Source organism: Trifolium pratense, linkage group LG5 (genome assembly GCF_020283565.1).
Source record: "Trifolium pratense cultivar HEN17-A07 linkage group LG5, ARS_RC_1.1, whole genome shotgun sequence".
Taxonomy (NCBI): domain Eukaryota; kingdom Viridiplantae; phylum Streptophyta; class Magnoliopsida; order Fabales; family Fabaceae; genus Trifolium; species Trifolium pratense.
Genome location: NC_060063.1, coordinates 5,257,407 through 5,268,728, shown reverse-complemented (window position 1 = coordinate 5,268,728; position 11,322 = coordinate 5,257,407). Strand labels below are relative to the sequence as shown.

General features: G+C 30.7%; 1 protein-coding gene across 1 annotated transcript; it reads right to left on the bottom strand.

Annotated features, from left to right (window-relative positions):
* Positions 1-2,228: 2,228 nt before the first annotated feature.
* LOC123885280 (triacylglycerol lipase 2-like) lies at positions 2,229-6,414 on the bottom strand. The gene is made up of 9 exons (XM_045934557.1): positions 6,232-6,414; positions 5,292-5,408; positions 4,248-4,388; positions 3,902-4,015; positions 3,661-3,807; positions 3,198-3,238; positions 2,993-3,072; positions 2,773-2,868; positions 2,229-2,555 (listed from the first exon to the last, which is right to left on the bottom strand). Exons 1-9 carry the CDS (start codon positions 6,412-6,414, stop codon positions 2,233-2,235), a joined length of 1,242 nt encoding a protein of 413 aa, XP_045790513.1. The 3' UTR covers positions 2,229-2,232.
* Positions 6,415-11,322: the final 4,908 nt, after the last annotated feature.

Genomic DNA, 11,322 nt, shown 5'->3' with positions numbered 1-11,322 from the left:
CTATATTTATAAGCAAGGGTAAAAAAAATATCTTATGCTTATACTTATACTTTACAAACAACTTTCTTTACATTATTAATATATGTTTAAAATAATATTAAATTGTGGATTCTTTTCAAAGTTACTTTATTAATAAATATAAAGAAAAATGTATGTTTATGTCTAATTTGGTCATCTAGAACTTTTTTCAGTGTTTGGATTGGCTTCAAAGCATATTCAAGTTGGTATAAAGATTATTAAAGCTTGGCTTTCAAACAAAGTTGTCATGAGTCACATCTTTAGGATAGCTAGTTTAGATTCTCAAAATTTTAATTCAAATGATATATAATGGTAAAAAATTTAATCAGGTGGCAAAATATAAGTGTACAACACCCTTTTGATCCTCAATATTGACAAGAATTTTAAAGATGCTCTAAGATTACAGAAATCAAAGGACCAAGTTAATTAAATCTAAGGCTCTAAGCAACCAAACTTAGATTAGTCTCGTGGCTCATTCAAAAGGTCGAAAATCATTCTATCCATACTTTTTTTTTGTTAAGCAAATGGGGAGCCACCTACAGCATTTTAGATAAATATAAAATGAAGCAAAAATAAAAAGAGAAGAGACACATAAACCAAAATTTTCTCAAGTATGAAAAGCGAAAGTAAAAACTAGGGGACAAAAGTCAAATCTAGAAAAATGAAAAATGCGAGAAAATAAAAAGCATAATAAACTAAGAGGAAATGAAAAGAAAATGAAAAAAAAAAAAACAAGAAAAACTCAATCTAGTAACCTACCTCTAATAGAGCGGGTATTATGAACCTGAAAATCCTTTTGCAAATTCTCTTTCATGGCCTTAGACACCACTTCAGTGAAAGGCTCTTCCCTAACAAACATCTTCGAATTCACAGTCCAATCTTCAAAATATGATAGTTGTCGTTCTCTCTTCCTTATCAGTACTGCCATAAAAACTCTATGTCCCATGTCACACTACCTTCAAATTTCCTTTCGGTATTGCTGTAAAATTACCAAATCATGAGCACATTGAGATTTTAAACCTCATCTATAACAATGGCGCTGGAAGAACTCATACCACACCAAGATGGGAGAATATGTGGGATCTCAGACAGATCAAGGATATCACGTCAACCTGTACTACATGCACAAGATTTGCCCCAACGAAAATGCTAGGAGATAAATCTTCCGAAAGTTTAAAATATGTGCTGCTGGCACACTAGTTGATACCTCTTTAAACATTATAATATCAATAATAAGAGAGTCTGGCAACTTTAGTGCAATCAATCACTACATGACATGCCTTTTAGGAATAAAATCATGTTTACTATCAATTTTATAGGTAAACTAGCGGGCCAGGAAGGCGCGGAACGCGCCTGCCTGTGTCTAACTTATGTACCAAAAAAAAAGATACGCCTTATATTATGGTGAGTTTGTTAATAAAAGATTTTTGTTGCTACTAAAAAAAAGCAAGCGTAATGTTGGTATTATGAAAATTCTACCCCAAAACTCATGTATTCTTTTTATATATTATAGTATAGAATAGATATAGATGAAAAAACCATAAAAAAAAGAGAGGAAGTTAAGGGCAATTATGGAATAATTAAAAAACCATAAAGGAAGTTAAGGGCAAAATGGACCAAAAAAAATCCAGCCCAAACTCCCTTATCCTCTTTATATATTGTTATAGATTATCATCTTATACATTGTTGAAGTGAATAATTCAAATAGATTTATAAATAATGTTCATTAATTTTTAGACTTATTAGAATTATTCACCTCAGCGATGTACTATTACATATCTAAATAAGTTGTGTACCAGAGTGTTCGCCCTCCTATATTCCTATAATAAGCAAATATAATAGATTATGGTCACAAAAGAACATAAAATTTGCACATTTCATTTCATTTGCAATACCAAAGCACCTAAAACTTATTCACAAGTGAATCAATGGTTAAGATTACTACCACATGATAATTGGAGAGAATCCAAATCTCACTTGAATTACTAGCTCATGAACCTAACCTTTAAACTGTACATTGATAAGAGCTTAGCATTATAACCTCAAAGTATTGAGTTCAGAGCACCTAAAACTTAGTGATACCAAGATACTTTTCTCTATATATCATACAATTTTTTTTACACTTTCTAATTAAGATGCAATCAGGGTAATTAAGAAACTGAAGCACCCAAATTAGTCAATTATCACCATTTTTTTAACAATAGCTTTCAATTATCACCATTGACGCTTGAAAAATGATGTAACATTGTTGTACACTAAGTCTTTGGCATTATAAGCCATCATGTAATCAGCATGAGCATAGTTAGCAATGAACTGAACACTAAGCTTGTTTGCATCATGGTTCTCAAAATATCTGAGTAATTTTTTAACATCGGCGACATCAGAAAGCGCGTCTTTACCACCATAGCTCATGAAAATTGGAATGTCTTTAGGAATTTTTGTGAGGTCGTATTCGGGAGGAAATAGTTGTCCATAATGCAACATGTTCAAGTCTGGTCTAAAAAAGTCAAATTTCGTCAAGGTATCACTTCGAACGGCTGCATAAATTTATAATATATGGTTATTATTAAATATTAAAACAAATTGAATTATGCATTCTAGTTCAAATTCTGACCGAAACAAGTTTTAGGTCGTACTCTAGGCTACCATACCCCTTTCCCTAGTAACAGGAGGGTTACGACAAAAAAAAATAAAATGGATTGAACGATCAATTGCAATATTAAATAGCAAAGTCGCTAGATGCGTAAATCTTACTCTGAGCTAAATGAAACATGTTCCTTGTTGAAGATGATTGTGGTTCAACCTCCATGAATTGATTAAAAGTTGATTGTTGTAAGCAACAATTTTCACCTAAAATAGGACAATTTAAAAAATATTCATTATAATATATTCAATCAAAATTTTATAGATTTTTTATATTTATTTGAAAATATATCCATTGAAATTTAAATTTGATAAGGGAGAAAATTTAAACCTGTTGCTGCGGTAAACAAGTCATCACAGTTTACTCCAGGATTAGCACAAACACCCTTAAAGAATTCAAGAATAGGATACCTAATCAAGTTGAAAAAGACTTACATTAATTAAATTATGTATAATATAATAATAAAAATATCTTATGGCTTTAAAATATTAGGGAGAAGCTTCTTATTATAAAATTGTAAGTTCTATGTTCTTACGCTTTGAGATCAAATTCAGGAATGCCCAGAAAAGTATAGCCCTGTTTGGATAGACAAAAAGAATTAATATGAATTAGGAATCTCTAATTAATGTATATATTTTATATTTTTAAAATAACAAAATCAAAATGTGAGCCCTCCGATCTTTTTCCAGCAACTAAGATCGATTTACCGGTTATCAAAATTAAATGGTTAAAATTTCAAGTTTTCAATTTGCTAAAGTAACAATGTGAGCCGTCCGATCTAATTTATCCAATGGCTAAGATGGATTAACTGCAGTTAGTGATCTTAGTCATTAGTCAAAATCGAATGTTTAAAATTTTAAAATTTTGATTTTCAAATGTGACAATATGAGATGTCTGATCTCTATCCTTAAGATAGACTACTGCAATGACGGAAGAAATTATGACCGTATAGAATTCAGGTTCAAAAATAATAAGAGTCAATATTATCGATTAGTTACCTCGGCGAGTAAGGTTCTTGCAGCAATAGCTCCTATTGGAGTTGTCATTCTAGTCAAATAGGCAATAGGACTCAACAATGCTACTGACTTCACATTATCTTTTGTCCATCTACCCTCTGCCATTGATGCCAAAGCTACCAAAGTCCCCTGCCAAACAAAGTCTTAAAATTTAGTATTACAAATTATTTTTATTAATACAAAACTATTATATATTATAAATTTTATTTATGTGATACATTACCAAAGAATGGCCAACATAATTTATTTTCTGTCCCCCTGTATTTTTGGAGACAAAATCAAAAATAGCTGGCATTTCATCAGTAACCAATTCATCCCAAGACCAAGCCCAATATCCCTGCAATGTTTTATAAAAAAAATGTTATTTCAATTAGTTAAAAAAAATTTTAAAAAAATCATTAAAAATATAAAAATTGTAATAGGTCATGAATAATAGGAGTTATAATAAATTTTCATCAATGACGTCTTGTAACCAATATTTTGATGGCCGAACTCGGATATCTTAAATAAGGTTTTGAGTTCAAAACTTTATAGATGAAAAAAATGTGGCTGCGAAGAAAAAAACTAACCTCGTTCGAGGTGTCTAGGGAAGTGTGTTTGCGGCTAAATTTGGTTCCTCTTGTATTAACAACCCACACATCAAAGCCATTATCAGCAAGAATCATAGGCAGGTTTTGCTCTGGACTGTTCATAAACCATGTTGATCCATCCTGCATATATACAACCAAGTCTCAAAATATTCAAAAAAAGCATAGTATATAGAACCATAAATATATATATATATATATATATATATATATATATATATATATATATATATATATATATATATATATATATATATATATATATATATATATATATATATATATATATATATATGTTCCTTAATTTGCATCATTTTATTTGTTTAATGGTTTTTTTTGAAATTTTTTTTGACTAATATTAAAAATATCTGAATGATAAAATATCAAAAATAGTAAAGAATGTATTGTATAAAGTGTGATAAGAAGACTTTTAAAACTTGACCAAAAAAAAAGTTTTTTAATTAAATCAGAAAGAAAACTATTTCTTTTGTTTTTGGGTTAAAATATCCATTTCTTTTGAATGACTTATTAAATTAAATTTAAATTTAGAAATAAAAAAGTATAATCGTGGAAAAAATTCGCAATCATAATTCACGAATTGTTTTGGTAAAAAATAATTCATGAATTTATAATGGATTGAATCTAATTAAATTTAGAAAGAATTTTATAATTAATTACTAATTAATGTATGATTAGAGTTATATTTATCCCTTCTAGATCTATTAATTAACTCTTAAATTTAGAAAGTCAGTTTCATGTAATGAAACATATAAAGAATATTAAAAGGTGGTGGATCTTTTTCTTTTAGTTCTAAAACAAATTTTTCTTTTTCTTGTTGTTGAGAAAATGATGAAAAAATAAGACATTTGAGCTTAAGTGGTTAACTTAATCAGCTCTCCTTATGATGAATCGTTCTGGAGAAATCGAGTTTAATTAATGATTAAAATAATTTTTTATCATATTTTACTTACCTCACGATAAAAATAAAATGATGAAAACAGTAATCGATGTATTTCTTTGACTTACCACTAAAACCCCATGTTGTACAACCACTGGTTCCTTCTTAGTAACATTGCCACTAACTTGAGATCGACCTTCTGGAATCCTTTGAACACTAAGAATATATCCAGCTCCAGTTGTAACCTAAAAATATTGCATAAATGAAAAACATTTGAATATGTAATATAAAAAATATAATCAACAACAATAACTAAAACCATTTCATGTTAACAAACATATCATGAATAATGTATATTATAAGTGTTAAGAGTCTCACATCGATTGAGAGATGGCCTGATTAAGTGTTTATATACTAGAGGCAATCCTCACCTTACAAGCCGGTTTTGTAAGGATGAGTTAGACCCAATATCCATATCTAAGATGATATCAGAGCCTCTCCCCGATCCGTTGGGCCACCTGTTTTCAGGTTTCCGTTATCGGGCCACCTACCGTTTATATCCACGCACCAAGCCCAATAGTGCTGGGCGTGAGGGGGTGTGTTAAGAGTCCCACATATCCACGCACCAAGCCCAATAGTTCTGGGCGTGAGGGGGTGTGTTAAGAGTCCCACATCGGTTGAGAGATGGCCTGATTAAGTGTTTATATACTAGAGGCAATCCTCACCTTACAAGCCGATTTTATAAGGATGAGTTAGGCCCAATATACATATCTAAGAATAAGCAACTCTAATTCAAATTCAAATTCCAATACGAATTTATTCTATAACTTTTCTTAGCATTCCTCAACTTTGTTAGCGAAATGATATATAGTGCGAAATACATTGCTACGAAGGAAATATGAACCAATTGTGATAAGGTGAAAAAGAAGAAAATAATTCGAGAAACCTAATCGCAAGACAACAATTTAATTCGTACGTGCAATTTTTGTATAAAAGTTGTTAGTTTGTACCATCACAACCATGCATGCATGTTAATTTGTTGCATATATCTATGTTTGAAGTTCTTACTTCATATTCTTGGCATTTGTAGCCATGGATAGTGACGGAAGAAGCACATAAACCGTTTGAAGAAGATTGAATATTTTTCTTACCAACAAGAGTCGAAGCCTGGGCTTGATAATTATGAGTTACTAAGACTAAGACACAAAAGGTCAAAGCAGCAAAATTTGTCATCAAACCCAGGAAAGCCATATATATATATATATTTTTTTTTATTTAATATGGAATTTGTGATGTTGAGGAGGAGGAAGATTCTCATTATATAGGTGTTTAAAGTTGAGATGAAACTGAAAAAGTGGAGAATTTGGCATAAAATAGAAAATTAATTGATCGTTTTTTTTCTTTCTATCCATAATTTGATCTTGTCTTTAATTTGCTTATTGATTAACTAAGAATTCAAAGGCTTGAATTTTTTTTATCGGTTTTATTTTTAGATTTTGCTACATTAAGAATTTGAGTTGTATTTATGATCAAGAGTTACCTTTTTTTAGTAATGCATATGGATAACTTCCAAAAATCTAGTCAAGGGTTTAAACCCTTGTGAAGGTTATTTATTTGTTTTGAAGTTATGTTTGAGTCAAACTTTAAAAAGAAACAAAGTTAAAATTAACAATTTGTTAAATAAATTAACATGTATTTGTTTGAAGGGTTTCATTGTTTAAACACTTATTAAACCTCTCACCAGTAGACTAATTTCGGGGGCTTTTATTTGTTCTTCAAAATCTATATATATTAAACACAGAATATTAACTATCACTATTGCCAAGTTTTCCAAAAAAAAAACTATGACTATTGCCAATGTTTTTGGAGAACTAATTTATTTTTATGATATTATTTTAATTTAATTATTGATTGTTGCTTATGCAAACCATATTCGTGTGGATGTATATATGTTTATTATATTGTCGGTGCCATTTTCAATAAAATTTAAGATGGTTTGGTCGTTGGTTTTATTATTTTTATGAGATGTGATAGACAAAAAAGAGAAAAGAAAAACAAGTCAACTTGTTGGCTTGCCGTTACTCACAAGCGATGAGTTGACTTGTTTTCCATCCGCAAGTTTACCCTTTCGGAATTTAGGAAATAAATAAGGAAATTTTGTCTTGAAACTCGTGCATTCAATGTATTGAAAGTGTAAAAATTTGTTTTTATTAACATTAACTTTATGTTTTATTTCTATTTATGGTATGCTTAGCAAGTGCACCGTATATTGTTTAACATGACCTTTTTTTAATTAACTCAAATTTCCTAGAGCTTAACCCCAAAAAAGTTTGAGTAGAAATGATTTTTTGAAGTCAAATTTTTCAAGGGTTAAAGCCTCTAAAATTTGATCAGGAATTTAAAATTTAAATTCTGATGGCACAATCATTAGGAAATGATTGTGCATAGTATTATTATCTTAAAACTTGTGAAGTCAACATCTTAAAAGTTTAAATTTTTGTTTTTTCAATGCAATTTTTTTCCTTTCTTTCTCTTTTTAGTTCCTTAACTAGTGCCCCGGGGGCACTAGTTAGCATGACCCTTATTATTTTTATGAGATGTGATAGACAAAAAAGAGAAAAGAAAAAAAAGTCAACTTGTTGGCTTGCCGTTACTCACAAGCGATGAGTTGACTTGTTTTCCATCCGCAAGTTTACCCTTTTGGAATTTAGGTGGGGTATTTTTTTAAGAAATAAATAAGGAAATTTTATCTTGAAACTCGTGCATTCAATGCATTGAAAGTATAAAAATTTGTTTTTATTAACATTAATTTTATGTTTTATTTCTATTTGTGGTATGCTTAACAAGTGCATCGGGTACATTGTTTAACATGACCTTTTTTTTAATTAACTCAAATTTCCTAGAAAGTAGTTTGAGCAGAAATGATTTTTTGAAGTCAAACTTTTCAAGGGTTAACGCCTCTAAAATTTGATCAGGAATTTAAAATTAAAATTCTGATGGCACAACCATTAGGAAATGATTGTGCATAGTTTTGCAATTAGAAATCCAATTTTTTTAGGGTTAAACGATAAGAAATTTATTTATAAAATAGACTAGACATCCTTCTCTCTTTCATTTTCAATTTTCCCCATATCTCTTCTTTCTTTTTCAAACTTTCATTCTCAAACATCACGTCCCATTATTCTCAACTCAATAAGCCCACGACCACTAAATAATTCCGTCCGACCACCTTTGTAGTTGTGTATTATTTTGTCGTTCACCATTTTACATCAACAATTAGTTAATTAACGAAGTTAACAAAGTTATGAAAATGAAAAATAGTCCCCGAAATTAACGAAGTTATTAAATCATCCATGATTTTGCAAAGCATTAATCAAGTTAGTCCCCACATCAGCTCCGGTTAACAAAGAGAGTACGAAATTGGTACGTTTTCAAATTAGTTAGCCTCCAATCACATCCATGTAAGAAAAAAAGGGGGACATCTTCTTCGACCTTCTTCTTCCATTTCTTATTTTTTTCAACTTTCATTCATCCATTATAGTATCCTTTAAACCTTAATCCAACATATATTAATTGAGGGATGGTGCTGGAAGGAGAGGTGCTGGAGTACCCAAAAATCAAAAGGAGGAAAGATGCAAATGATCATAATAGTAGGGGTTGCATGAACTGATGATGCATGGATAGATGAATCAATGAGGAGAAGGTGTAATGAACCAAGTTTTAATTGACAATAATTTTTTCATTTGCAATTTCATTTGTAAAAAAGAGAGACAAATATAGTGGAAGGTTAATATGGTAATAGTTTAATTAACAAAAAAAGTGTTGATTAATTTAATTTTGATATGGACTTTTCTCATAAGAAGAAAGCAGTCACTCAACCCATGCATAAGGTTTTTAGGAGTTCCAGTCATCTTCATTTCAATCACTTTTCTTCTATCAAAATATCTTATTTTTATTTTAGTACTTGCTTTTTCTCCCTCTTATTACTCTATTTTCAATTCACTTTCTTATTTTACTCCCCTTTAAGCTTGAACCATGGTTTCTCTTCTTCCATGTTTTCAATTTGTCTTTTCCCCATGCCTAGGGAAAGAAAAATACATTTGAAATTACATTAAAATTACTTACGCGAACATAGTTTCTCTTCCCCCCCAAATTTTCAATTTGTCCTTTTCTTATTTCCCGCGCCTAGGGAAAGGAAAAGGCATTTGGGATTGCAATACAATTGCTTATGCCATTGAACGTAATTTCTCTTCTTCGTCTCATTTTTAATTTGTCCTTTTCCCCACGTATAGGGAAAAGTAAATGCATTTGGAGTTACACTACAATTACTTACGCTATTGAACATGACATCTTTTCTCCCTCTGGTTTCTAATTTGACCTTTCCTCACGCCTAGGGAAAGGAAAAAGCATTTTGGATTAAATTATGATTTCTTACACAATTGAACAAGGTTTCACTTCTTTGTCTAGTTTTCAATTTGTCTTTTTCCACATGTCTAGGAAAAGGAAAAATCATTTGAGTAAATTTAGTTGTTCATTTTTGTCTGAAGATATTAAAATTTAGTAAATATTGGTGTAAATTTCACCAATAGATGAAGTCTCTATTTTATGGTTGATGATACAAGGTTAACTTTTCTTAAAGGGTGATAAAAATTTGGTAGCTTATCACTATGTTCAACTTAGGAATAATTGATTCTTATTTAACATAATTCAATATGTTGACATAAGAATGTATAATTTCTACACAACAATTTTACAACATGCAGAAACACAACGTCACAAAATGTTGGTTGGGCAATGTATCATGACAATTAAGATTCTTCCTGTCTTAATATTTACATGTAGCTATCTTTGTGTTGAGTTTGTTTAGGTTGAAAAAGTTTTAATCTCTAGAAACCCAACTCAAACCTCACATTTCTTGTCTTTCTTGAACCTTCACTCTAGGAGTTATAGGTCTATCATAAGAAACTTATATCAACAAAGTTTTAGAGAGATTTCATATGAAATATTGTTCACCGAGTGTGACTCCCATTATAAAGGGTGATAAGTTTATTTGAGTCAATGCCCTAAGAATGATTTTGAGCAGGAACAAATGAAGAACTCTCCTTATGCTTCTGTTGTTGGAAGTTTTATGTATGCTCAGGTATGCACAAGACCCGACATTACTTTTGTTGTAGGAATCTTTGAAAGATATAAGAGTAATCTAGATATAGACCATTTGAAAGCTGCAAAGAAGGTGTTGAGGTACCTTCAAGGAACAAAAGATTATTTCACGGAGAAGTACTAAACAAACTTTAGTTGATACTTCTACTAAGCTTAGTTTGTCTCCTGTTTTGAGGCAACTTCTCACGGTGTATAGCTTAAGGGTTTTATTTCTAGGCTTATAATAATGCATTATATCTCTAGGCATCTGAAAATTTTCTGCAATAAGTCAGCTGCTATTTTTATGTCTACGAACAACAAAAGTGGAAGTTGAAGTAAACACGTCGACATTAAGTACTTAGCCATTAGAGAAAGAGTTAAAGATAAAGTAGTGTTCATTGAGCACATTATAATAGGACTGATTTAATGGTCGCTGATCCTTTGACTAAGGGCATGTCACCACTAAAATTCAAGGATCACGTAGAAAATCCGGAACTTGGTTCCTCTTTGTGATTTTATAAATTCAATTTATAAATAAACTCTTTTTTTTTTAGATAAATTAAGAGCGTCTAGATATCAAGTTATAAGTGGACATCCCAACTATGTTGGCACCCCCACCTATCCCCTTCCTCTATCTATTAGCTCATATGTATTAATAGAAATAGAAAAAAACATATATACATAGGAGGACTAGGCCTTATCCCAGAGAAAAAAGAAAATGAAATTAAATAGTACGATACTGAGGGATTCCAAGCATATCCCGCAAGAAGTCATCACGTAGCAAAGATGGTAATGACTCCCACCATTCCAAGTTGTTATAAGCATGCCCCAAGTTGGCAATTTTATCGGCGCACGAATTACCCTCACGATAAATATGTGACCATTGCAAAGTGACTCCACAAGCTAAACAATATAACCACCGATTACGCAAGTCCCATGGCACAATTTCTATATCACTAAAGGCAAGGAGTGCAACTTTTGAATCACTTTCAAGCCAAAGACAGTTCCAATTCTTGTTGT

What these genes read in the sequence shown, in the direction of transcription:
- LOC123885280 (XM_045934557.1), bottom strand. Translation starts at nt 6,414, where the DNA reads ATGGCTTTCCTGGGTTTGATGACAAATTTTGCTGCTTTGACCTTTTGT. An exon ending in CCCTAGACACCTCGAACGAG is followed by an intron (nt 4,016 to 4,247) that starts GTTAGTTTTTTT and finishes AAAACATTGCAG; the next exon opens with GGATATTGGGCTTGGTCTTG. An exon ending in CCTGAATTTGATCTCAAAGC is followed by an intron (nt 3,073 to 3,197) that starts GTAAGAACATAG and finishes CAACTTGATTAG; the next exon opens with GTATCCTATTCTTGAATTCT.